This window comes from Oncorhynchus kisutch, linkage group LG28 (genome assembly GCF_002021735.2).
Source record: "Oncorhynchus kisutch isolate 150728-3 linkage group LG28, Okis_V2, whole genome shotgun sequence".
Classification (NCBI taxonomy): Eukaryota; Metazoa; Chordata; class Actinopteri; order Salmoniformes; family Salmonidae; genus Oncorhynchus; species Oncorhynchus kisutch.
The window spans coordinates 29,354,124-29,380,193 of NC_034201.2; the positions used below are offsets into that span (position 1 = coordinate 29,354,124).

General features: G+C 41.8%; 1 protein-coding gene across 1 annotated transcript in view; it reads right to left on the reverse strand.

Moving 5' to 3' along the window:
- The window catches only part of LOC109873223 (protein turtle homolog B), a 183,043-nt gene that overhangs the window by 60,470 nt on the left and 96,503 nt on the right, over positions 1-26,070 (reverse strand). Inside the window, exons 5-6 of the mRNA XM_020464837.2 lie at positions 17,818-17,935; positions 11,312-11,453 (exon numbers count right to left, since the gene is read on the reverse strand). Of these exons, the coding sequence (XP_020320426.1) occupies positions 11,312-11,453; positions 17,818-17,935 (260 nt within the window). The remainder of the gene's footprint in view (positions 1-11,311; positions 11,454-17,817; positions 17,936-26,070) is intronic.

Here is a 26,070-nt window from a genome sequence, read left to right on the forward strand (position 1 = left end):
TTTTTTCAAGATGTCCACCCTTGTTCCTGTACCAAAGAAAGTGAAGGTAACTGAACTAAATTACTATTGACCCGTGTCACTCACTTCTGTCATCCTGAAGTGCTCTGAGATGCTAGTTAACGACCATATCACGTCCACCTTACTTGACAACATAGACTCACTACAATTCGCATACCGCCCCAACAGATCCAAGGATGATGCAATCGCCATTGCACTGCACACAACCCTATCCCACCTGGACAAGAGAAAGACCTATGTAAGAATGCTGTTCATAGAGTACAGCTCAGCCTTGAACACCATAGTGCCCTCCAAGCTCATCACTAACCTCGTGGCCCTGGGTCTGGACCCCGCTCTGTGAAACTGGGTCCTGGACTCCCTGATGGGCCGACCTCAGGTGGTGAAGATAAGCAACAACACCTCCGCCACGCTGATCCTCAAAACTGGGGCCCCACAGGGGTGCGTGCTCAGCCCCTCTGTACTCACTGTTCACCCATGACTGCGTGGCCACCCACGTCTCCAACTTATTTGCTGATGAAATAACAGTGGTAGGCCTGATTATAAACAATGACAAGACAACCTACAGGGAGGAGATGATAGTCCTGGCAGAGTGGTGCCAGGAAAATAACCTCTCCCCCAACGTCAACAAAACAAAGGAGCTGATTGGGGACTAAAGGAGACAGCAGAAAAAGCACACCCACATCCACATTGACAGGGCCGCAGTAGAAATGGTAAAAAGCTTCAAGTTCCTCGTCGTGCACATCACTGAAGACCTGAAATGGTCCCTTCACACAGAAAGCGTGGTGAAGAATGTGCAGCACTGCCTCTTCAACCTCAGGAGGCTGAAGAAATTTGGTTGACCCCTAAGACCCTCACAAACTTCTAGACGCACCACTGAGAGCATCCTGACGAGCTGTATCACCGCCTGGTACGGCAATTGCACTGTCCGCAACCGCAGGGGCACACTGCCTGTCCTCCAGGACTTCTACAGCACCCGGAATCACAAGAAGGCCAAGAATATCATTGAGGACCTCAGCCACCTGAGCAAGGGCCTGTTCACCCCACTACCATCTAGAAGGAGGAGATAGGTGAATCAAAGTTGGGACAGAGAGACTAATAAACAGCTTCTATCTACAGTCCATCAGACTGTTAAACATTCACCACTAGCTGGCCTTCGCCCAATACCCTGCCCTGAACCATAATCACTGTTACTAGTTGGTTACCACCCACCATTAAAGTGAACACTGGCCACTTTAATAATGTTTACATACGGTTTTACTCGCTTTATATGTATATACTGTATTCTAGTCATGGCTCATCCTATACAAGTACCACACCTTTTCAATGCCATACTGTCTATACAAACCATTATATACAGTGCATTCGGAAAGTATTCAGACCCCTTCACTTTTAACAAAATGTGTTACGTTACAGCCTTATTCTAAAATTGATTAAATAGTTTTTTTCCTCATCAATCAACACACAAATACCCCATAATTATAAAGCAAAAACAGGTTTTTGGAAATTGTTGTATATTTATTACAAATAAAAAACTGAAATATCACATTTACATAAGCATTCAGACCCTTTACTCAGTACTTTGTTGAAGCACCTTTGGCAGCCTCAAATCTTCTTGTGTTTGACGCTACAAGCTTGGCAAACCTGTGTTCTGAGTTTCTCCCATTCTTATTTGCAGATCCTGTCAAGCGCTGTCAGGTTGGATGGGTAGCGCTGCTGCGCAGCTATTTTCAGGTCTCTCCAGAGATGTTCGATCGGGTTCATGTCTGGGCTCTGGCTGGGCCACTCAAGGACATTCAGAGACTTGTCCCGAAGCTACTCCTGCGTTATCTTGGCTGTGTGTTTAGGGTTGTTGTCCTGTTGGAAGGTAAACCTTCACCCTAGTCTGAGGTCCAGACTTTCATCAGACCAGAGAATCTTGTTTCTCATTCTCTGAGAGTCTCTAGGTGCCTTTTGTCAAAATCCAAGCGGGCTGTCATGTGCCTTTTAATGAGGAGTGGCTTCCGTCTGGCCACTCTACCATAAAGCAGGGATGCAAACTGGTGAGGGCCTATTTATTTTATTTTTTTGCACTGAAACATGCAAAACAATCCCTGCTAGGGGAAAATGCAGGTTTTAACTAATTAAACAAACAACATGACCTACATTTAACTAGGCAAGTCAGTTAAAGAACAAATTATTTTTTTCAATGACGGCCTAGGAACAGTGGGTTAACTGCCTGTTCAGAGGCAGAACGACATATTTGTACCTTCTCAGCTCAGGGATATGAACTTGCAACCTTTTGGTTACTAGTCCAACGCTCTAACCACTAGGCTACTCTGCCACCCCAGATTAGACATGATCAGTCTCTGTGTGTAAAATAAAAAGTGGTTAATGTGAACCTAACTCACAGCTAAAAAATGTAAGGAAAGCATTGCAATGTTTTTTTGTTGCCTATATTTTACTGCAAATGATACTCAAGTCATGAGAAAAAACAATACACTAATATTGCAGTTAGCCATGACAGCCTTTATAATAGAATGCTTGTGACCACACACACATCTAAATATTGCAATTGGGAAAAAAGCATCTTAAGTAGAAATAGAATGAAACAAACAGGCATTCTATTTTTGCTCTATTATAGTGGCCACCGATCAAGTGCACAAGGCTACATGTGTGCAAAAATAACGTTGACTGAGTAGAAAATGTAATAATTCCCCCTCACTCACATACAAGTGTTATTGTCAAGTTCAACACAACAAAAGCAATATCTTTGGGCTACACTGCACATTATTACATTGTACACTTTCTGCCTGTGGACATCTGTTCTACAATGTGCCAGCAGAGCATGATACCCTTTGTTGGCATAATTGATCTCTTTCAGGCAGAGAGTACACCTGGCATACCACCATACCACCACTTTTTATCCACTGTATTGAAAAAGTGAGAAAGAGGGAAAGTGTGTGGTGTTCCTTTCATCTCTATAGTGGGATCCTGCTTAAACCACCACATACAGCTGTGTCGACCCTTTGGGAAGAATTAAACTTGGTTAAGCTTCTCTAGTGTCCGTGAGTTATTTACTCTGAAAAATTTGAACATAACACAAGCAACGCCTCATTCTCACCTAATTCTCTCATTCTGAAAATGTACCACATAACGTACTGTACTGTAGAGGGAAAACATTAGTTCACAGATAGTAGTGAGTTCGTTAGCTAGTTAACTAGTTAGGGAAACTAGTTAGCCATTTAACATTTCACACAGATTACCAGGGTCCAGTAAGCAACTAACGAGTTATAACTTGAAGAACGGCAAGGAGTCATATAACGTTACCAGTTAATACTATAGTGAATTGGTTAGGTTACTAACGTTAGCTCATCTCATGTTGTAACGTTAGCTAGCTGACTTTATTAGCCAGCTAATTTTCACACCATAAACTCAATTATTTGATCAGTTCAGTTGGATAATGTTGCTCAACATTTCTCTGGCAAACTATAACGGATAATTCGAACCAGCTAGCAAGATACTTAACAATGCTAACAATACTTGCTCCACCACACTTTCTCCCTCACCTCAATTTTTTTCAAATTTCAGTTTTCGGTTACAGCTCATGAAGTAAGCTTCATCAACTTCTCACCCCTGTTTCGTGGTCAGGCTTCTCACCTACCTCTTCGTTATCGTTCTGGGGACGCGCTGCTGTAAATTAACTGGAAAACTGCCTTTCCAAGCCTCTTTCAAGAGTGCACGCTGATGCTGCAACTAGAAAATTGGTTTTCTTTTCTCTCTTCAGTCGCATGCTGCTTTCTGTTGTTATGTGAACGATTAGCTGAGCATTGGATACAGCCAGTATTGCTCCAAACGCGCATCACTCGTTCGCTTACAAGCAAATGTGCATCACTCGTTCACATACAGCCAGTAGGCATCCAAAGCCCCCCCTCGCCCAAACATTTCTCATCGGATCTACACGAATCATGTAGGTCACTTATTTTGGATTCAAAACGGAGAATTTCGCCAAAGGTGACTAGTTTGCATCCCTGATAAAGGCCTGATTGGTGGAGTGCTGCAGAGATGGTTGTCCTTCTGGAAGGTTCTCCCATCTTCACAGAGGAACTCACCTCCCTGACCAAGGCCCTTCCCACGATTGTTCTGTTTGGCCAGGCGACCAGCTCTAGGAAGCATCTTGGTGGTTCCAAACTTCTTCCATTTAAGAATTATGGAGGCCACTGTGTTCTTAGGGACCTTCAATGTTGCAGACATTTTTTGGTACCCTTCCCCAGATCTGTGCTTCAACACAATCCTGTCTCGGAGCTCTAAATCAAATCAAATCAAATTGTATTGGTCACATACACATGGCTAGCAGATGTTAATGCAAGTGTAGTTCCGACAGTGCAGTAATATCTAACAAGTAATCTAACAAATTCACGACGACTGCCTTATAAACACAAATCTAAAGGGATGAATAAGAATATGTACATATAAATATATGGATGAGTGATGGCCATGCGGCATAGGCAAGAGGCAGTAGATGGTATAGAATACAGTATTGATAAGATAATTTTGTTCTGTCATTCAATTAACCGATAATTCTCACCTAACAAGTATATACAGTTGAAGTCGGAAGTCTACATACACCTTAGCCAAATACATTTAAACTCAGTTTTTCACAATTCCTGACATTTAATCCTAGTAAAAATTCCCTGTTTTAGGTCAGTTAGTTTATTTTAAGAATGAGAATTGTCAGAATAATAGTAGAGAAAATGATTTATTTCTGCATTTATTTCTTTCATCACAATCCCAGTGGGTCAGAAGTTTACATATACTCAAATAGTATTTGGTAGCATTGCCTTTAAATTGTTAAACTTGGGTCAAACGTTTCTGGTAGCATTCCACAAGCTTCCCACGATAAGTTGGGTGAATTTTGGCCCATTCCTCCTGACAGAGCTGGTGTAACTGAGTCAGGTTTATAGGCCTCCTTGCTCGCACACACTTTTCAGTCCTGACACACATTTTCTATGGGATTGAGGTCAGGGCTTTGTGATGGCCACTCCAATACCTTGACTTTGTTGTCCTTAAGCCATTTTGCCACAACTTTGGAAGTATTCTTGGGGTCATTGTCCATTTGGAAGACCTATTTTCGACCAAGCTTTAACTTCCTGATTGATGTCTTGAGATGTTGCTTCAATATATCCCCATAATTTTCCTCCCTCATGATGCCATCTATTTTGTGAAGTGCACCAGTCCCTCTTGCAGCAAAGCACCCCCACAACATGATGCTGCCACCCCCCGTGTTTCACGGTTGGGATGGTGTTCTTCGGATTGCAAGCCTCCCCCTTTCTCTTCCAAACATAACGATGGTCATTATGGCCAAACAGTTAGATTTTTGTTTCATCAGACCAGAGGACATTTATCCAAAAAGTACGATCTTTGTCCCCATGTGCAATTGCAAACTGTAGTCTGTCTTTTTTATGCGGTTTTGGAGCAGTGGCTTCTTCCTTTCTGAGCGGCTTTTCAGGTTATGTCGATATAGGACTCGCTTAACTATGGATATAGATATTTTGTACGTGTTTCCTCCAGCATCTTCACAAGGTGCTTTGCCGTTGTTCTGGGATTGATTTGCACTTTTCGCACCAAAGTACATTCATCTCTTGGAGACAGAACGCGTCTCCTTCCTGAGCGGTATGACGGCTGCGTGGTCCCGTGGTGTTTATACTTGCGTACTATTGTTTGTACAGGTGAACGGGGTACCTTCAGGTTTTTGGACATTGCTCCCAAGGATGAACCAGACGTGTGGAGGTCTACAATTTTTTGTGGAGGTCTTGGCTGATTTCTTTAGATTTTTCTATGATGTCAAGCAAAGAGGCACTGAGTTTGAAGGTAGGCCTTGAAATACATCCACAGGTACACCTCCAATTGACTCAAATTATGTAAATTAGCCTATCAGAAGCTTCTAAAGCCATGACATAATTTTCTGGAATTTTCCAAGCTGTTTAAAGGCACAGTTAACTTAGTGTATGTAAACTTCAGACACACTGGAATTGTGATACAGTGAATTATAAGTGAAATAATCTGTCTGTAAATAATTGTTGGAAAAATTACTTGTGTCATGCACATAGTAGATGTCCTAAGCGACTTGCCAAAACTTTAGTTTGTTAACAAGAAATTTGTGGAGTGGTTGAAAAACAAATTTTAATGACTCCAACCTAAGTGTATCTAAACTTCTGACTTCAACTGTATATATGTATATATGTATGTGGAGGTCTACAATTTGAGTGTACAAAACATTAAGAACATCTGCTCTTTCTTGTTAAATCCACTTCAATCAGTGTAGATGAAGTGGTAAAAGGCACATGACAAAATAATTGTGTTTTATTTATTTTTAATCTTTATTTAACTAGGCAAGTCAATTAAGAACAAATTCTTATTTACAATGATGGCCTACCAATAGGAAAACGCCCCTGCGGGGACGGGGGCTGGGATTAAAAATATAAAAAAAATATAGGACATAACACACATCACGTTAAGAGACACCACAACACTACATAAAGAGAGACCTAAGACAACAACATAGCATGACAGCATCACATGAAAACACAGCATGGTAGCAACACAACATGACCACAACATGGCAGCAGCCCAACATGGTAGCAGAACAAAACGGTACAAACATTATTAGGCACAGACAACTGACTAAAGGGCAAGAAGGTACAACTGTCAGTAAGCGTGTCCATGATTGAGTCTTTGAATGAAGAAATACAGATAAAATGGTCCAGTTTGAGTGTTTGTTGCAGCTCGTTCCTGTCGCTAGCTGCAGCGAACTGAAAAGAGGAGCGACCCAGGGATGTGTGTGCTTTGGGGACCTTTAACAGAATGTGACTGGCACAATGGGGGTTGTATGTGGAGGAAGAGGGCTGCAGTAGGTATCTCAGATAGGGGGGAGTGAGGCCTAAGAGGGTTTTTTATAAAAAAGCATCAACCAGTGGGTCTTGTGACGGGAATTTGTTCTTAACTGACTTCCCTAGCTAAATAAAGGTTAAAAAAAACTACAGAAAAAACATTTACTCTGTGAAGCCTTTGGGCTGCAATCTGAGATGCAGTTAACTCTAATGAACTTATCCTCTGCAGCAGAGGTGACTCTGGGTCTTCCTTTCCTGTGGCGGTCCTCATGAGAGCCAGTTTCATCATAGTGCTTGATGGTTTTTGCAACTGCACATGAAGAAACGTTCAAAGTTCTTGAAGTTTTACGGATTGACTGAGTAATGATGGACTGTCGTTCCTCTTTGCTTATTTGAGCTGTTCTCGGCATAATATGGACTTGGTCTTTTTGGTCTTTTTTTTTTCCAAATAAGGCCATCTTCTGTATACCATCCCTACCTTGTCACAACATAACTGATTAGCTGAAATGCATTAATGGAGGAATGATATTCCACAAATTAACTTTTAATTGAAATGTATTCCAGGTGACCTCATGAAGCTGGTTGAGAGAATGCCAAGTGTGCAAATTTCTTATGTGTTATTTTATAGTTTTTATGTCTTCACAATTAATCTACAATGTAGAAAATAGTAAAAATAAAGAAAAACCCTGGAATGAGTAGGTGTGTCCAAACTTTTGAATGGTACTGTATATATACATATATAAACTCAACATGCAACAATTAAAAAAATGTCACTGAGTTAGAGTTCATATAAGGGTTGAGTTAGAGTTCATATTCATATCAGTCAATTGAAATAAATTCATTAGGCCCAAATCTATGGATTTCACATGACTGGGAATACAGTTGTCGGTCACAGATACCTTAAAAGTAAAGGTATGGGCATGGATCAGAAAACCAGTCAATAGCTGGTGTGAACATTTGCATCATGCAGAGCGACACATCTCCTTCACATAGAGTTGATCAGGCTGTTGATTGTGGCCAGTGGAATGTTGTTCCACTCCTTTTCAATGGCTGTGCGAAGTTAATGGATATTGGCGGGAACTGGAACACACTGTTGAACACATTGATCCAGAGCATCCCAGACATGCTCAATGGGTGACATGTCTGGTGAGTATGCGGGACATTTTCAGTACAGTTGAAACCAAGATTCATCCGTGAAGAGCGCACTTTTCCAGCATGCCAGATGCCTTCGAAGGTTACGACGCTAAACTGCACTCAGGTCACGCAGTTGAGCTTCCCTGAGATGGTTTCTGACCTCGCTCTTTTGTTTGGGTTACATCCCTCTGTTTTTGTATACGTGTTTGTTTTGGGCTTCGTCCCCTTGCCTTTCATGGCATGTGATATTAACCCCCTATTACGTATTCCTGCGTCTGTCTCCAATCATTTTTTTCAACGTGACATATAGTTTGTTATATACTGTACATTTTCTAATATCATTGTGTATTAACACCATTGTCTCAACTTCCCTGGGCTCCAATAACAAACTGCCTCATATTGAAACAAGGGCTCTTGCCTTGTCTCTCCTCCCTCCCCATCTCCGTCCACTTAAACATTTCATTCTCTGGGAGTGTGGAGGTTGAAAAAGTGTACAGGCCACGCATGAGTGGATGTGGGATTGCTGGGGGCTAGGTGGAAGTCCCGTAATCATAGCTAGTGGAGCGTGGAACGGCACAAGCACTGTGTCACTAGATATTCCTGTCACTGGGGACAAGGAGGGGTGGTGAAGAAGAGGTGGTGTTGGTGAGGGGGTCCTCTATCTATTGCCTTCTACCTTTTTCCATGACTATCTTTCTTTGCTTACTGTCTTTCTGTCTCCATTGTGGTGACACTGTACATACCGTTCTCACTTTCTTCCTTCCAAATTCCTTGACTTTGACTCACTCATTTTCTCTATCTTCATTCTCTTATGTACCTCCTTCCCGACCTCCCTCTGCTTCAGTCCAACTCTTTTCCATCTGACTGTCTGTCTTCATTCCCTACTTTGCTTAGAGGTACATGTTACACTGTGCATGTACCTCTTTACCTTCCTCTCTTTCAATCGTATTCAATACTCTCTTCCCCCTCTCTCTACCCTCCCTCCTCCATATTTATATATAAATTCCCGTTGTACTTTATCAAATATTTTCAGTCAGTTATGAATACTAGGCCTGGTTTCACAGATTTCAGTGTTCTATTGTTTCCAGTACTTGTCTTATATTATCTTCAATGTATCGTCCATGTCAAAAACCTGTGAAATCTGACCTTCTTGTTGAGTATCTGTATATTTTTATAGGAGTGGTTAAAACATGCTAATAACGGTCCTCTGAGTACATCAAAAAATGTGATATCCCTCAACTGGTATGCATGCAATCCAGCCCTTCAAGTTTTCCCTGACTTAAAGGCTTTAATTGCATCAATGAGCTCCTCTGTAAATTGGCCTTCACATGAGTCTTTCTGTACAGCTGTTCATTCTACATTATTAATAGAAATGGAGGAGACTGAAACGAAAACATATGCTTAAAGTACTTTGTGACTGTCGTTTGTAACAAGTTTCAGTTCATTATTTGTGGTAGCATTTCTATGTTGAAGATAAAAAAAATATTTGGTGCATTTTTCCCCATCTTCCATCCAGTTTGCTTTATTTTTTAGAATATATTACACTCGGTTTTTCTTCAAAACATTCCTCCAGTTCTTTTTGTTTTTCCTCTAATTTATTCTCTACCCTAAAAGGACAATTAAAAGTGTCACATAACATAGGTACAGCAGATCCCTTTATTGTATGTCAGAAAAGGTCTGTCTTGGTTAAAAACAAGTAGTCTTACAATAGGCTTTGATTACATTGCCAATATCCTCGCCCACTTGAATTCTGTAAGAGCAATAATTATGCAAATTAATTGATGGTCTGACCGCATTCTGTCCCCTATCAAAACGTTTTACTTTTGGGGCAAGTGAGAATGACATAAGAAAGTAGTGAAGATGACTATCTTGATTTAGCCTCTACCATATACAGTACCAGTCAAAGGTTTGGACACACCTACTCATTCAAGGATTTTTCTTTATTTTTACTATTTTCTATATTGTAGAATAATGGTTGAATACCTCAACTATGAAATAACACATATAGAATCATGTAGTAACCAAAAAAGTGTTTAACAAATCAAAATATATTTGACATTCTTCAAAGTAGCCACGCTTTCCCTTGATGCTCACCAATCCGGGGGCTCTGGCTTTGTTTGACCAACCCTGTCAGGCAGGCTCAGACTCTTGAGTGGGCAACACTGCTTTAGTGGGTCTCTGACCGTGTTTATTTGTCTGTTTTGGCTGAGTATAGACACTACTTGCAGTAGGCCTATAAAACAGATGAAGATAACAGATCCTTAGTGTGTGGGTCACTCAGGTGGGTGTCTAGGATATAGGGTTGGCGACGGTTCCATCGTGATAGGACAATAAATAAATAAACTATATTGTAATTTATTTTAAAATGCATATCCAATATCTGCATAAAATTGAAAACTCTCTGTCACAACCCCTGCTCGCAGACACACATGGGCTCTGGCTTTTGCAACCAAATTCACTTTTTCACTCAACACACTTTTTCAATCACACAAACACACACCCCATCTTCCACCGCATGTACATACCCACATACTGTGCCTTCGATGTCCTCTGTTTGCGGTGTTTTTATTTCTATCATGTGATTCCTGCCTAATTTCAGGCTTTTGAGTATGTTTGTGTTCCAGTTCCTTATTTGAAGATGTATTTAATTAATTGTACTTTATTTTAATGCTATATTATCTATTTATAAATACTATAAATAGAAAGTTAACTCCAAATTATTTGACTACATTCCCTATCTTGAATGGTATAGTGCATTTGAATTGTATTTCTTTATCAGTTGTATTTTCCTTTTTATTTTTATTACAATCCCTACCATGGATAGTGTTCGGTGTTTGGTATTATCAAGTATTGATGGCAAACCCCCTTTGCACTCAAGTTTTTTTCTGTCACCATGGTGGGGTACTGCAGCATGTTTGACACTATTTCAGGCACTGCTGTTATGCTATCACAGGGCATCTTAATTCCATGTGAGGAGAAAGAAGTGCACAATAATGCAGGCAACACAATAACTAATACTCTCTCTGTGCAAGGGTCTAAAATGAGATGACATGATCAGGTTGAGAGTTCCAACTTCATTGTGTATGTGCGTCAGGGCGGGATTTTATTTTAGTTCTTCTTTCTTTCACAAGGACAATGAACAAACAGTTCTGTAAGTGGTGGTTGGTATACACAATTCACACCAAACAAAGCATCACAAAACTCATATTTAATGTGTCCCCAGTTGTACGGCATGTGTTTAGGGTGGTGGGGGATAGGGGATGGAACAGTAATGAACCCGATCATAAATTTACTTCTTGAAGAAGACGTTGTCATCCTCCCAGAACCAGGTGTAGGTGAGGTTGCCAGGGTAGGCCTCGGCCAGGCAGTCCAGCTTGGCGGCCTGGGATATGTTCACCGTCAGATTCTGGGGAGGGGAAACGATGAACGGTGGCCCTGGAGGGACACAAAGCACAAAACAACGGCAATTAGTTACATTCACTTTTTTAAATCTTTTTTTTTTACATGTACTCAAACACATTAAAAAGGAGAAGATATGAGAAAAAAAATACAGTCCAATCATCCGCCGAACCAGACCCTCTTGCTTTAGCTCACATAGCATTTCGTTCCCTTACGATTTTAGTAAGTTCCTCAGTAAACCAAGGGTTCTCTCTGCCCTTAATCCTGAATTTTTTAAAAAGGGACATGCCTATTGCATACATCCTGGAATTGTCACGGATCCCCCTGGTACTGCTGCTCATTCCATTCACCAGCTACGGAGGTCTACGTCACCAGCTTTCTAGGCTTCACTGAACTGGATCATTACCACCAACCCGGACTGTCTTCGTCTCATTACACACACCTGGTTCCCATTCCCCCTGATTAGTATGTTTTATATATATATATTAAAAAAAGAAACGTCCTCTCACTGTCAACCGCATTTATTTTCAGCAAACTTAATTAACATGTGTAAATATTTGTATGAACATAACAAGATTCAACAACTGAGACATAAACTGAACAACTTCCACAGACATGTGACGAACATAAATGGAATAATGTGTCCCTGAACAAAGGGGGGGTCAAAATCAAAAGTAACAGTCAGTATCTGGTGTGGCCACCAGCTGCATTAAGTACTGCAGTGCAACTCCTCCTCATGGACTGCACCAGATTTGCCAGTTCTTGCTGTGAGATGTTACCCCACTCCTCCACCAAGGCACCTGCAAGTTCCCGGACATTTCTGGGGGGAATGACCCTATCCCTCACCCTCCGATCCAACAGGTCCCAGACGTGCTCAATGGGATTGAGATCCGGGCTCTTCGTTGGCCAAGGCAGAACACTGACATTCCTGTCTTGCAGGAAATCATACACAGAACGAGCAGTATGGCTGGTGGCATTGTCATGCTGGTGGGTCATGAGCCTGCAGGAAGGGTACCACATGAGGGAGGAGGATGTCTTCCCTGTAATGCACAGCGTTGAGATTGCCTGCAATGACAACAAGCTCAGTCCGATGATGCTGTGACACACTGCCCCAGACCATGATGGACCCTCCATCTCCAAATCGATCCCGCTCCAGAGTACAGGCTTTGGTGTAACACTCATTCACTCATTTTTGCCAGTCCTGTCTGGTCCAGTGACAGTGGGTTTGTGCCCATAGGCAACGTTTTTGCCGGTGATGTCTGGTGAGGACCTGCCTTTACAACAGGCCTACAAGCCCTCAGTCCAGCCCCTCTCAGCTTATTGCAGACAGTCTGAGCACTGATGGAGGGATTGTGCGTTCCTGGTGTAACTCGGGCAGTTGTTGTTGCCATCCTGTATCTGTCCCGCAGGTGTGATGTTCGGATGTACCGATCCTGTGCAGGTGTTGTTACACGTGGTCTGCCACTGCGAGGACGATCAGCTGTCCATCCTCTCTCCCTGTAGCGCTGTCTTAGGGGTCTCACAGTACGGACATTGCAATTTATTGCCCTGGCCACATCTGCAGTCCTCATGCCCCCTTGCAGCATGCCTAAGGCACGTTCACGCAGATGAGCAGGGACCCTGGGCATCTTTCTTTTGGTGTTTTTCAGAGTCAGTAGGAAGGCCTCTTTAGTGTCCTAAGTTTTCATAACTGTGACCTTAATTGCATACCATCTTTAAGCTGTTAGTGTCTTAACGACCGTTCCACAGGTGCATGTTCATTAATTGTTTATGGGTCATTGAACAAGCATGGGAAACAGTGTTTAAACCCTTTACAATGAAGATCTGTGAAGTTATTTGGAATTGACAAATTATCTTTGAAAGACAGGGTCCTGAAAAAGGGACGTTTTGTTTTTTTGCTGAGTTTATGTGCCCTCTGTTCCCCATTGTCCTTGTCGGTTTTTGTTCCCATATCCTTTGGTCTTCTGCTTTGTTGTTTCGGTTTCGTGCTACGTGTATTGTGCACTTGTAATTTTGGATCTTGTCCCATGTAGTGTTATGACAGGTCTCGTCCCGTGTAATTATTAGAGGTTAAACCTTGCTCTTTTGTTTGGGTTACATCCCTGTGTATTTTATATACACTACCGTTCAAAGGTTTGAGATCACTTAGACATTTCCTTGTTTTTTAAATAAAAGCACATTTTTGTCCATTAAAATAACATCAAATTGATCAGAAATACATTGTGGACATAGTTGATGTTGTAAATGACTATTGGAGCTGGCAACGGCTGATTTGTAATGGAAAATCTACATAGGCGTAAAGAGGCCCATTATCAGCAACCATCACTCCTGTGTTCCAATGGAATGTTGTGTTAACTAATCCAAGTTTATCATTTTAAAAGGCTAATTGATCATTAGAAAACCCTTTTGCAATTATGTTAGCACAGCTGAAAACTGTTGCCCTGATTAAAGAAGCAATGAAACTGAACCTTCTTGGTCAAATAGCCCTTACACAGCCTGGAGATGTGTTGGGTTATTGTCCTGTTGAAAAACAAATGATAGCCCCACTAAGCGCAAACCAGATAGGATGGCGTATCGCTGAAGAATGCTGTGGTAGCCATGCTGGTTAAGTGTGCCTTGAATTCTAAATAAATCACAGACAGTGTTACCAGCAAAGTACCCCCACACCATCACACCTACTTCTCCATGCTTCACGGTGGGAATAACACAGGTGGAGATCATCCGTTCACCTACTCTGCGTCTCACAAAGACACGGCTGTTGGAACCAAAAATCTCAAATTTGGACTCATCAGACCAAAGGTCAGATTTCCACTGTTCTAATGTCCATTGCTTGTGTTTCTTGGCCCAAGCAAGTCTCTTATTCTTATTGGTGTCTTTTAGTCGTGTTTTTTTTTGCAGCAATTCAACCATGAAGTCCTGATTCATGCAGTCTTCTCTGAACAGTTCATGTTGAGATGTGTCTGTTACTTGAACTCTGAAGTATTTATTTGGGCTGCAATTTCTGAGGCTGTTAATTCTAATGAACATATCCTCTACAGTAGGAGTAACTCTGGGTCTTCCTTTCCTGTGTCGGTCCTCATGAGAGCCAGTTTCATCATAGCCTTTGATGGTTTTTGCAACTGCACTTGAAGAAACTTTCAAAGTTCTTGAAATGTTCCGGATTGACTGACCTTCATGTAATGAAGGACTGTCGTTTGCTTATTTGAGCTGTTCTTGCCATAATATGGACTTTAACCAAATATGGCTATCTTCTGTATACCACACCTACCTTGTCACAACACAACTGATTGGCTCAAATGCATTAAGAAGGAAAGAAATTCCACAAATGAACTTTTAACAAGGCACACCTGTTAATTGAAATGCATTCCAGGAGACTACCTCATGAAGCTGGTTGAGAGAATGCCAAGAGTGTGCAAAGCTGTCATCAAGGCAGAGGGTGGCTATTTGAAGAATCTCAAATATAAAATATATTTTGATTTGTTTAACGCTTTTTTGGGTTACTACATGATTCCATATGTGTTATTTCATAGTTTTGATCTCTTCATAAAGAAAAACCCTTGAATGAGTAGGTGTGTCCAAACTTTTGACTGGTACTGCATATATTTTTTGTATTTTACCCCCTTTTTGAGCTGAAATAAAAGTTCCCAGGAATGTTCTAAATGCACAAAAAGCTTTTCTCATAAATGTTGTGCACAAATTTGTTTACATCCCTGTTAGTGAGCATTTCTTTGCCAAGATAATCCATCCACCTGACAGGTGGGGCATATCAAGAAGCTGATTAAACAGCATGATCATTTTACAGGTCCACCTTGTACTGGGGACAATACAAGGCCACTCTAAAATGTGCAGCTTGGCCACTGACATGCTGGAGAAGTCTGCTCTTAACGGATGAATCCTGGTTTCAACTGTAGCAGGCCGATGGCAGACAGCGTGCATGGCGTCATCTGGGCGAGCGGTTTGCTGATGTCAACTTTATGAACAGAGTGCCCCATGGTGGCAGTGGAGTTATGGTATGGGCAGGCATAAGCTACGGACAACAAACACAATTGCATTTTATCAATGGCAATTTAAGTGCACAGAGATACCGCGAGGAGATCCTGAGGCCCATTGTCGTGCCATTCATCTGCCTCCATCACCTCATGTTTCAGCATGATAATGCACAGCCACATGTCGAAAGATCTGTACACAATTACTGGAAGCAGAAAATGTCCCAGTTCTTCCATGGCCTGCATACTCACCAGACATGCCACCCATTGAGCATGTGTGGGATGCTCGGATTGACGTGTACGACAGCGTGTTCCAGTTCCCGACGTTTATTTAAATTGACTGATTTCCTTATATTGAACTATAACTCAGTAAAATCTTAATTGTTGCATGTTGCGTTTTTAGTTATGTTAAGTGTAATAACCTTACTATGCTCAAAGGAATATTCAATGTCTGATGTTTTTATTTTTTATTACCCATCTAACAATAGGTGCCTTCTTTGTGAGGCATTCGAAAACCTCTGTAAAGAATCAGTGTGTAGCGGGTCGGACAAAGTCAGGCGCAGGACACAGAAATTAGTAAAAACTCGAAATGAGTAATTACTCGAAATAAACCAACAATAAATTCCCCATTGGGAAACACACCAGCTCACAGAAGTACTGACCACTTCACAACGAATAAACACGCACAACAACCATGGGGAAAACAGAGATTAAATAATGAACATGTAATTGGGGATTTGAAACCAGGTGTGTAAAACAAAGACAAAACAAAAGGAAAAGGAAAATGAAAACTGGATCGGCAATGGCTAGAAGACCGGTGACGTCGACCGCCGAACGCTGCCCGAGCAAGGAGAGGGACCGACTTCGGCGGAAGTCGTGACAACCTCCCTGGTCTTTGTGGTTGAATCTGTTTGAAATTCACTGCTTGACTGAAGGACCTTAGTAATTGTACGTGTGTGGTAGAGAGATGAGGTAGACATTCAAAAATCATGTTAAACACTATTATTGCACACAGAGTGCGTCCATGCTACTTATTATGTGTCTTGTTTAGCACATTTTTACTCCTGAACTTATTTAGGATTCCCATAACAAAGGCATTGAATACTTATTGACTCAAGACATTTCAGCTTTACATTTGTGTATTAATTTGCAAACATTTATAAAAACATAATTCCCATTTGACATTATGGGGTATTGTGTGTAGGCCAGTGACACAAAATCTCAATGTAAGCCATTATACATTCAGGCTGAACACAACAAAAAGTCAAGGGGTGTGAATAGTTTCTGAAGGCACTAAGTGGAATAGTGGAGTGAGAAAAGAGGGAAAGATGGCCTATGATATCTTATCAGTAATTTCAGCTCATTTCATCTGCCTGCACCGATGGAAAATCCTCAAATTCATGTCATAACGTGTGCGTACACACAAACATACTCAGCACACACAAACATAAATTTGAGTAATTTAGCAGATGCAAAGCTGAGCTGATTGCAGAGTCCATAATACAAAGCCCACACACACCCACACAGTCCATCCTCCTCCTTAAGCCAGCTTGGTGATTTTGGCTGGCAGCCTAATATGGTAGTTCTGATCCAGAGCCCAGGGCCTGAGCCTCTAACAGGGGAAGGATTCTTATCTGCAAACCCACTGTGTGTGGGTGTGTGGGTGTGTATGGGCACGTGTGTGTGTATGGGTGTGTGGGTGTGTATGGGCACGTGTGTGTGTATGGGTGTGTGGGTGTGTATGGGCACGTGTGTGTGTATGGGTGTGTGGGTGTGTATGGGCACGTGTGTGTGTATGAGTGTGTGGGTGTGTATGGGCACGTGTGTGTGTATGGGCACGTGTGTGTGTATGGGTGTGTGGGTGTGTATGGGCACGTGTGTGTGTATGGGTGTGTGGGTGTGTATGGGCACGTGTGTGTGTATGGGTGTGTATAGTAGGGGCACAACTGGAAACGCTGCCTGCTGCAGATTTGCTTAGTTGATCTGGTGGCGATCGGATTCAGTGGCTTTCCAACAGGGACACCGAATTAGCATAATCCCTATCCCCAGAGTCATTTGCCAATCAAACGCCACCACCTTTAAAACATGCATCATCAGACAGACAGACAGACAGACAGACAGACACAGACAGACAGACAGCTTGTTAAAGCCTTGATCCTAAGACATGCTCCATATGGCAGCCAATTAGCTCCTGTAGTGGTAGACCACACACACTTACACGTCTTCCTGCACATGCACATACGTACACCTGTCCACTGACACATATACCCAGCAGAGAACGAACACAAAGACACACATACTGTACATGTCGACTGATATACACACCTGCCCACTGCTGCACGTAGGTATACATGCACTTACTTACATCCACACACAGACACAAACACACAGACGTTGAGTTGTGGTGATGCTACCTTGGACAAGCAGGCGTGTGGTGTGGACAACCTCCCCCTGGATGCTGTAGGCTCGGCAGGTGTACGCCCCTCTGTCCCCGCGGCTGACCAACAGCACCGTCAGACTCCCATCAGAAACCTGGGGAGGGAGAGGACACCATAAAATTATTATTACTGATTGAATACTGTACTTTCTGATTTTACTTCCTGGCATAGGGTACCATCAATATGGCCGCCGGTCCACTAATCAGGGAACATTGACTTAAATAGCTATTGACATTCTAGAAGAGATTCTATGACTGACATTGGACACTCACATTCCCTTCCATATTTTGGATCACTATCTGTACAACAATAAAGCACTGCAATTGGCACTAAATAACACCCATGTTACAAAATACAAAAGCCTATGTTCTGTTGTAGGTTAGCCTGTGTTGGGTTGGTGTGGGCTAGCCTGTGTTGGGTTGGTGTGGGCTTGGTGTGGTCTAGCCTGTGTTGGGTTGGTGTGGGCTTGGTGTGGGTCTAGCCTGTGTTGGGTTGGTGTGGTCTAGCCTGTGTTGGGTTGGTGTGGGCTTGGTGTGGTCTAGCCTGTGTTGGGTTGGTGTGGGCTTGGTGTGGTCTAGTCTGTGTTGGGTTGGTGTGGGCTTGGTGTGGGCTAGCCTGTGTTGGATTGGTGTGGGCTTGGTGTGGTCTAGCCTGTGTTGGATTGGTGTGGGCTTGGTGTGGGCTATACATTTTTTATTTCACCTTTATTTAACCTGGTAGGTAAGTTGAGAACAAGTTCTCATTTACAACTGCGACCTGGCCAAGATAAAGCAAAGCAGTTCGACACATAACACAGAGTTACACATGGAGTAAAACAAACATACAGTCAATAATACAGTAGAAAAATAAGTCTATATACAATGTGAGCAAATGAGGTGAGACAAGGGAGGTAAAGGCAATAAATAGGCCATGGTGGCGAAGTAAATACAATATAGCAATTAAAACACTGGAATTGTAGATTTGACAGATGAGTGTGCAAATTGATGTGGGATTGGTGTGGGCTAGCTTGTGTTGGGCTGGTGTGGGATTGGTGGGGCTGTGTTGGGCTGGTGTGGGATTGGTAGGGGCTAGCCTGTGTTGGGCTGGTGTGGGATTGGTGGGGGCTAGCCTGTGTTGGGTTGGTGTGGGATTGGTGGGGGCTAACCTGTGTTGGGCTGATGTGGGATTGGTGTGGGCTAGCCCGTGTTGGGCTGGTGTGGGCTAGCCTGTGTTGGGCTGGTGTGGGCTAGCCTGTGTTGGGCTGGTGTGGGCTAGCCTGTGTTGGGCTGGTGTGGGCTAGACTGTGTTGGGCTGGTGTGGGCTAGCCTGTGTTGGGCTGGTGTGGGCTAGCCTGTGTTGGGCTGGTGTGGGCTAGCCTGTGTTGGGCTGGTGTGGGCTAGCCCATTCCCACCGAATACTCAAATTAGGCCAATGGGGTCATGTTTGCTGGGAATAACCACTGGACCAGGCATTTAACCAGTTGTATCATTACATCATACAATACATCATTTCTTATGAGTGTAACTATTAGTGTTATCGTTTTATATGTATACATGTATGTTCATGCATGTACCAATTAGCACTACTCACCTAGCCCCTTGTGGGATAAATAGAGCAGAACTGACACTTACAGCCTATAACATAAAGACTGTAAATTACACACTACTCAAGCACTACATAAACCACGGCTGCCACATAGTGCTGTCACTCAGAAATGAATCATCTCTCTCTCATTTCCCAGAGTACAGGATGGGACACGACTTGTTGTCCGACAAGAAACAACATTTAAGAGATCAAGTCACACTACACTACTTTCATAGTGGTGCAACACACATCCTGAGCAGAAAGCTAACTTTGTCAATCTCACTGTAGCCATTCATTAATTACTTTTGACAAATTCCTAAATCATTCCATAGTTATTTATGTTGTAGTTGTAAATGAGAACTTGTTCTCAACTAGCCTACCTGGTTAAATAAAGGTGAAATAAAACATTTTAAAAAATGTTATGTACAGACAGTGGTTTTTACAAAGCCATTTACTCAATAGAGCCAGAGTCATTGATTCTAATATTCTCCCCCTCAAATCTAACGGACCAATTAAAGGCCAAGTACAGTGGTCTTGATATCCATATGAAATCATTTATAGATAACATTAATAGTTCACCAAGATAATAGGAAAAGGTTACTGTACATGTGGTAGACGTGTTACTGTACATGTGGTAGACATGTTACTGTACATGTGGCACATGTGTTACTGTACATGTGGTAGACGTGTTACTGTACATGTGGTAGACATGTTACTGTACATGTGGCACATGTGTTACTGTACATGTGTTACTGTACATGTGGTAGATGTGTTACTGTACATGTGGTACTGTACATGTGAATAGAGGTCGACCGATTATGATTTTTCAACGCCGATACTGATACTGGTTATTGGAGGACCAAAAAAGCCGATACCGATTCTTTACAATTAATTCATTTGTAATAATGACAATTACAACAATACTGAGTGAACACTTATTTTAATATAATACATCAATAAAATCAATTTAGCCTCAAGTAAATAATGAAACATGTTCAATTTGGTTTAAATAATGCAAAAACAAAGTGTTGGAGAAGAAAGTAAAAGTGCAATATGTGCTATGTAAGAAAGCTAACGTTTCAGTTCCTTGCTCAGAACATGAGAACATATGAAAGCTGGTGGTTCCTTTTAACATGAGTCTTCAATATTCCCAGGTAAGAAGTTTTAGGTTGTAGTTATTATAGGAATTATAGGACTATTTCCCTCTATACCATTTGTATTTCATTAACCTTTGACTATTGGATGTTCTTATAGGCACTTTAGTATTGCCAGTGTAACAGTACAGCTTCCGTCCCTCTCCTGACTCCTCCCTGGGCCCGAACCAGCAACACAACGACAATTAGCGCGCTCTAATTAGCTGGCCATTTCACTTCGGTTACACCAGCCTCATCTCGGGAGTTAATAGGCTTGAGGTGATAAACAGCGCAATGCCTGACGCACAACGAAGAGCTGCTGGCAAAACGCACAAAAGTGCTGTTTGAATGAATGTTTACGCGCCTGCTTCTGCCTACTACCGCTCAGTCAGATACTTAGATACTTGTATGCTTGTATGCTCAGTCAGATTATATGCAACGCAGGACACGCTAGATAATATATAGTAATATCAACCATGTGTAGTGATTATGATTGATTGTTTTTTATAAGATAAGTTTAATGCTAGCTAGCAACTTACCTTGGCTTACTGCATTCGCGTAACAGGCAGTCTCCTTGTGGAGTGCAACGAGAGAGAGGCAGGTCGTTATTGCATTGGACTAGTTAACTGTAAGGTTGCAAGATTGGATCCCCGAGCTGACAAGGTGAAACTCTGTCGTTCTGCCCCTGAACAAGGCAGTTAACCCACCATTCCTAGGCCGTCATTGAAAATAAGAATGTGTTCTTAACTGACTTGCCTAGTTAAATAAAGGTATACATTTCTTTAAAATAAATAAATAAATAAATAAATAAATATCGGCAAATCGGCACCCAAAAATACAGATTTCCGATTGTTATGAAAACTTGAAATCGGCCCTAATTAATTGGCCATTCCGATTAATCGGTCGACATCTACATGTGATACTGTACATGTGGCACATGTGTTAATGTACATGTGTTACTGTACATGTGGTACTGTACATGTGTTACTGTACATGTGATACATGTGTTACTGTACATGTGATACTTGTGGTATAGGGAGACCAGGTCGACAGACGTAGTAGTAAGTGAGATGTGTTGTGTGTGTATGTCTGCATGTGTATGTGTGCTTGAGTGAGAGTGTGTGCTTGCCACGCAACCGTCACCTTTAGTTTCCACCAAAGACTAACAGTACTTTCAACAACCAATCAACCACCTGTTACCCAAAGAAAAAGCGGCCCATATGACATCACCATCTTACATTACTAAAAGAAATACAGAAATAATGAATATATTTATATGGAGAGAACACACTCCACTACCACCCTTCTTCAATGCATAATGTGACAGAGGTGTACCATAAGCTTAGCCAGAAAATCCTCTGAGAACGCGCACAGATTGGCGGGGACTATGGACTCAAACATTAGTCAGACTAAAAGCCGTACAGTATAATTGCCGTAATTTAACGGAGGGTTTTAAAAAAAGACAACACAACAACAACAAAAAATAATGTTAAACACACCAAATGCCTCGTGAGAAAATGAGGACAGACAAACAGATTTAAGTGAACTTTTTTTTCTTCTTGTAAAAAGGGTGAAATTAACTCATAAGATTTGTTTTTGTTTTTCTTGTTTAAACGAATAAACAAATTGATAGGATTAGTATTTTTCCAGTAAAATGGGGGAGAATAGTCAAGTAGTGTAGTGCTTAAATCGATATTTTCTTCAACAGCCTGTCTACTGTTTATAAATACTGTTCTGTACATAACTGTCCGCTGCACTATTCAACAGAACAGCTACGTATCTCCTTAAGCACTACAGTGCCTTGCAGTGTCTTCACATTTTATTGTATTACAGTGGGATTAAAATTGATTTATTTGTAATTTTGTCAACAATCTACATAAAATACTCTGTTTATGTCAAAGTGGAAGAAAAATTATGTTTAATATAAATATAAAAATGCATAATTAATATAGTCTTTGCATAAGTATTCAGCCCCTTTATTTAGGCAAGCCTCAATGAGTTAGGAGTAATATGTGGTTGAACAAATCACATAATAACTTGGATAACTCTGTGTCACAATCGTAATAAGGAGTAGACCGAGATGCAGTGTGGTATGTTTCCATCCTTTATTTCGGAATAGAAAACTTCAAAGAACAAAAACAACAAAACTAACAAACGAACCGTGAAGCTAGAATAATGCTCACAGGCAACTATACATAGGCAAGATCCCACAAAGCACAATGGGAAAATGGCTACCTAAATTTGATCCCCAATCAGAGACAATGATAAACAGCTGCCTCTGATTGGGAACCATACTAGGCCAACATAGAAATATAATTCACCTAGAAAACCCACCTGTGAAATAATAGGCGTTGGGATGACAAACCCTTCCTCTTTCCCCCATAGATACATACAGTAGGGGCAATACCAAAATAATGTCAGTGATCTAATGATTCTGTCTCTTTGTAGCAAAGTCTGCAGAGGTGAGAAGGTTGTATGCCCCATATAAGGTGCACTCGGAAAGTATTCCGACCCCTTCACTTTTTCCATATTTTGTTACATTATAGCCTAATTCTAAAATGGATTAAATAGTATTTTTCCCTCATCAATCTACACACAATACCCCATAATGACACAGCAAATACATTTTTGGGGGGCATTTTTCCAGATTTCTTAAAAATAAAAAACAGAAATATAACATTTACATAAATATTCAGAACCTTTACACAGTACTTTGTTGAAGGACCTTTGGCAGAGATTACAGCCTTGAGTCTTCTTGATTATGACGCTATATGCTTGGCACACCTGTATTTGGGGAGTTCCTCCCATTCTTTTCTGCAGATCCTCTCAAGCTCTGTCAGGTTGGATCTCCAGAGATTTTCGAATCAGGTTCAAGTCCGGGCTCTGGCTGGGCCAATCGAAGGACATTCAGAGACTTGTCCCGAAGCCACTCCTGCTTTGTCTTGACTGTGTGCTTAGGGTAGTTGTCCTGTTGAAAGGTGAACCTTTGCCCCAGTCTGAGGTCCTGAGTACTCTGGAGCAGGTTTTCATCAAGGATCTCTCTGTACTTTGCTCCGTTCATATTTCCCTCGATCCTGACTCGTCTCCCAGTCCCTGTCTCTGAAAAACATCCCCACAGCATGATACTGCCACCACCATGCTTCAGAACTTTGAAAGTTTCTTCATGTGCAGTTGCAAAAACCATCAAGCACGATGATGAAACTGGCTCTCATGAGTGCCGCCACAGGAAAGGATAAGTTCATTAGAGTTAACTGCACCTCAGATTGCAGCCCAAATGTTTTTTGTTTTACCTTTACTTAACTAGGGAAGTCAGTTAAGAACAAATTCTTATTTTCAACAACAGCCTAGGAACAGTGGGTTAACTGCCTTGTTCAGTGGCAGAATGACAGATTTTTACCTTGTCAGCTCAGGGACTCGATCTTGCAACCGAAACGCTCTAACCACTAGGCTACCTGCCGCCCCAAGTAACAGACACATCTGAACATCAACTGTTCAGAGGAGACTGTGTGTATCATGCCTTCATGGTCAAATTACTGCAAAGGAACCACTACTAAAGGGCACCAATCATAAGAAGAGACTTGCTTGGGCCAAGTAACACAAGCAATGGACATCGGTGGAGTCCAAATTTGAGATTTTTGGTTCCAACCTCTGTGTCTTCGTAAGATGCAGAGTAAGTGAACGGATGATCTCTACATGTGTAGTTCCCACCGTGAAGCATGAAGGAGGAGGTGTTATGGTGTGGGGGCAATTTTCTGGTGACACTGTCAGTGATTCATTTAGAATTCAAGGCACACTTAACCAGCATGGCTACCAGAGCATTCTGCAGTGATACACCATCCCATCTGGTTTGCGCTGAGGGGGACTATCATTTGTTTACAACAGGACAATGACCCAACACACCTCCAGGTTGTGTAAAGGCTATTTGACCAAGAAGGAGACTGGTGGAGTGCTGCATCAGATGATGCCTCCACAATCATCCGACCTCAACCCAATTGAGATGGTATGGGATGAGTTGGACCGCAGAGTAAAGGAAAAGAAGCTAACAAGTGCTCAGAATATTTGGGAAGTCCTTCAAGACTGTTGGAATAGCATTCCAGGTGAAGCTGGTTTAGAGCATGCTAAGATTGTGCAAAGCTATCATCAAGGCAATGGGTGGCTACATTGAAGAATCTAAAATATATTTACACTTTTTAAAGACTTTTTTGGTTACTACATGATTCCATATGCATTATTTCACATTATTTAACAATGTAGAAAATAGTAAAAATAAAGAAAAACCCTTGAATGAGTAGGTGTGTCCAAACTTCTGACTAAAGTATTCAGACCCCTTGACTTTTTCCACATTTTGTTATGTTACAGCCTTATTCTAATATTGATTAAATTGTTTTTCCCCCCTCATCAATCTACACACAATACCTCATAACGAAAAAGCAAAAACAAGTTTTTAGAAAAATTGGCTAATTTATTCAACAACAAAAAAACTGAAATATCACATTTACATAAGTATTCAGACCCTTTACTCAGTAATTCGTTGAAGCATCTTTGGTAGCGATTAAAGCATCAAGTCTTCTTAGGTATGGCGCAACAAGCTTGGCATGTCTGTATTTGGGGAGTTGGCATTCAGGCCAAAGAGTTCCATCGTGGTTTCATCAGACCAGAGAATCTTGTTTCCCATGGTCTGAGAGTCTTTAGGTGACTTTTAGCAAACTCCAAGTGGGCTGTCATGTGCCTTTTACTGAGGAGTGGCTTCCGTCTGGCTACTCTATCATAAAGGCCTGATTGGTGGAGTGATGCAGAGAAGGTTCTCCCATCTCCACAGAGGAACTCTAAAGCTCTGTCAAAGTGACCATTGGGTTCTTGGTCACTTCCCTGACCAAGGCCCTTCACCAATTTCTCAGTTTGGCCAGCTCTAGGAAGAGTCTTGGTGGTTCCAAACTTCTTGCATTTAAGAAAGGGAAAGGGGGGTACCTAGTCAGTTGTACAACTGAATGCCTTCAACTGAAATGTGTCTTCCTCACTTAACCCAAGCCCTCTGAATCATAGCGGTACGGGGTGTTGCCTTAATCCAAGTCTTTCGGCACCCGGGGAACAGTGGGTTAATTGCCTTGCTCAGGGGCAGAATTACAGATTTGTACCTTGTCAGCTTGGGGATTCAATCCAGAAACCTTCCGAATTATGGAGGCCACTGTGTTCTTGGGGACCTTCAATGATGCAGACATTTTTGGTACCCTTCCCGAGATTTGTGCCTCGACACAATCCGGTCTTGGAGCTGTACGGACAATTCCTTCGACCTCATGGCTTGGTTTTTGCTCTAACTTGCACTGTCAACTGTGGGACCTTATAAAGACAGGTGTGTGCCTTTTCACATCATGTCTAACCAATTGAATTTACCACAAGTGGACTCCAATCAAGTTGTAGAAACATCTCAAGGATGATCAATGGACACAGGATGCACCTGATCTCAATTTTGAGTCTCAAAGCAAAGGGTCTGAATACTTATGTAAATAAGGTATTTATGTTCTTTATTTTTAAT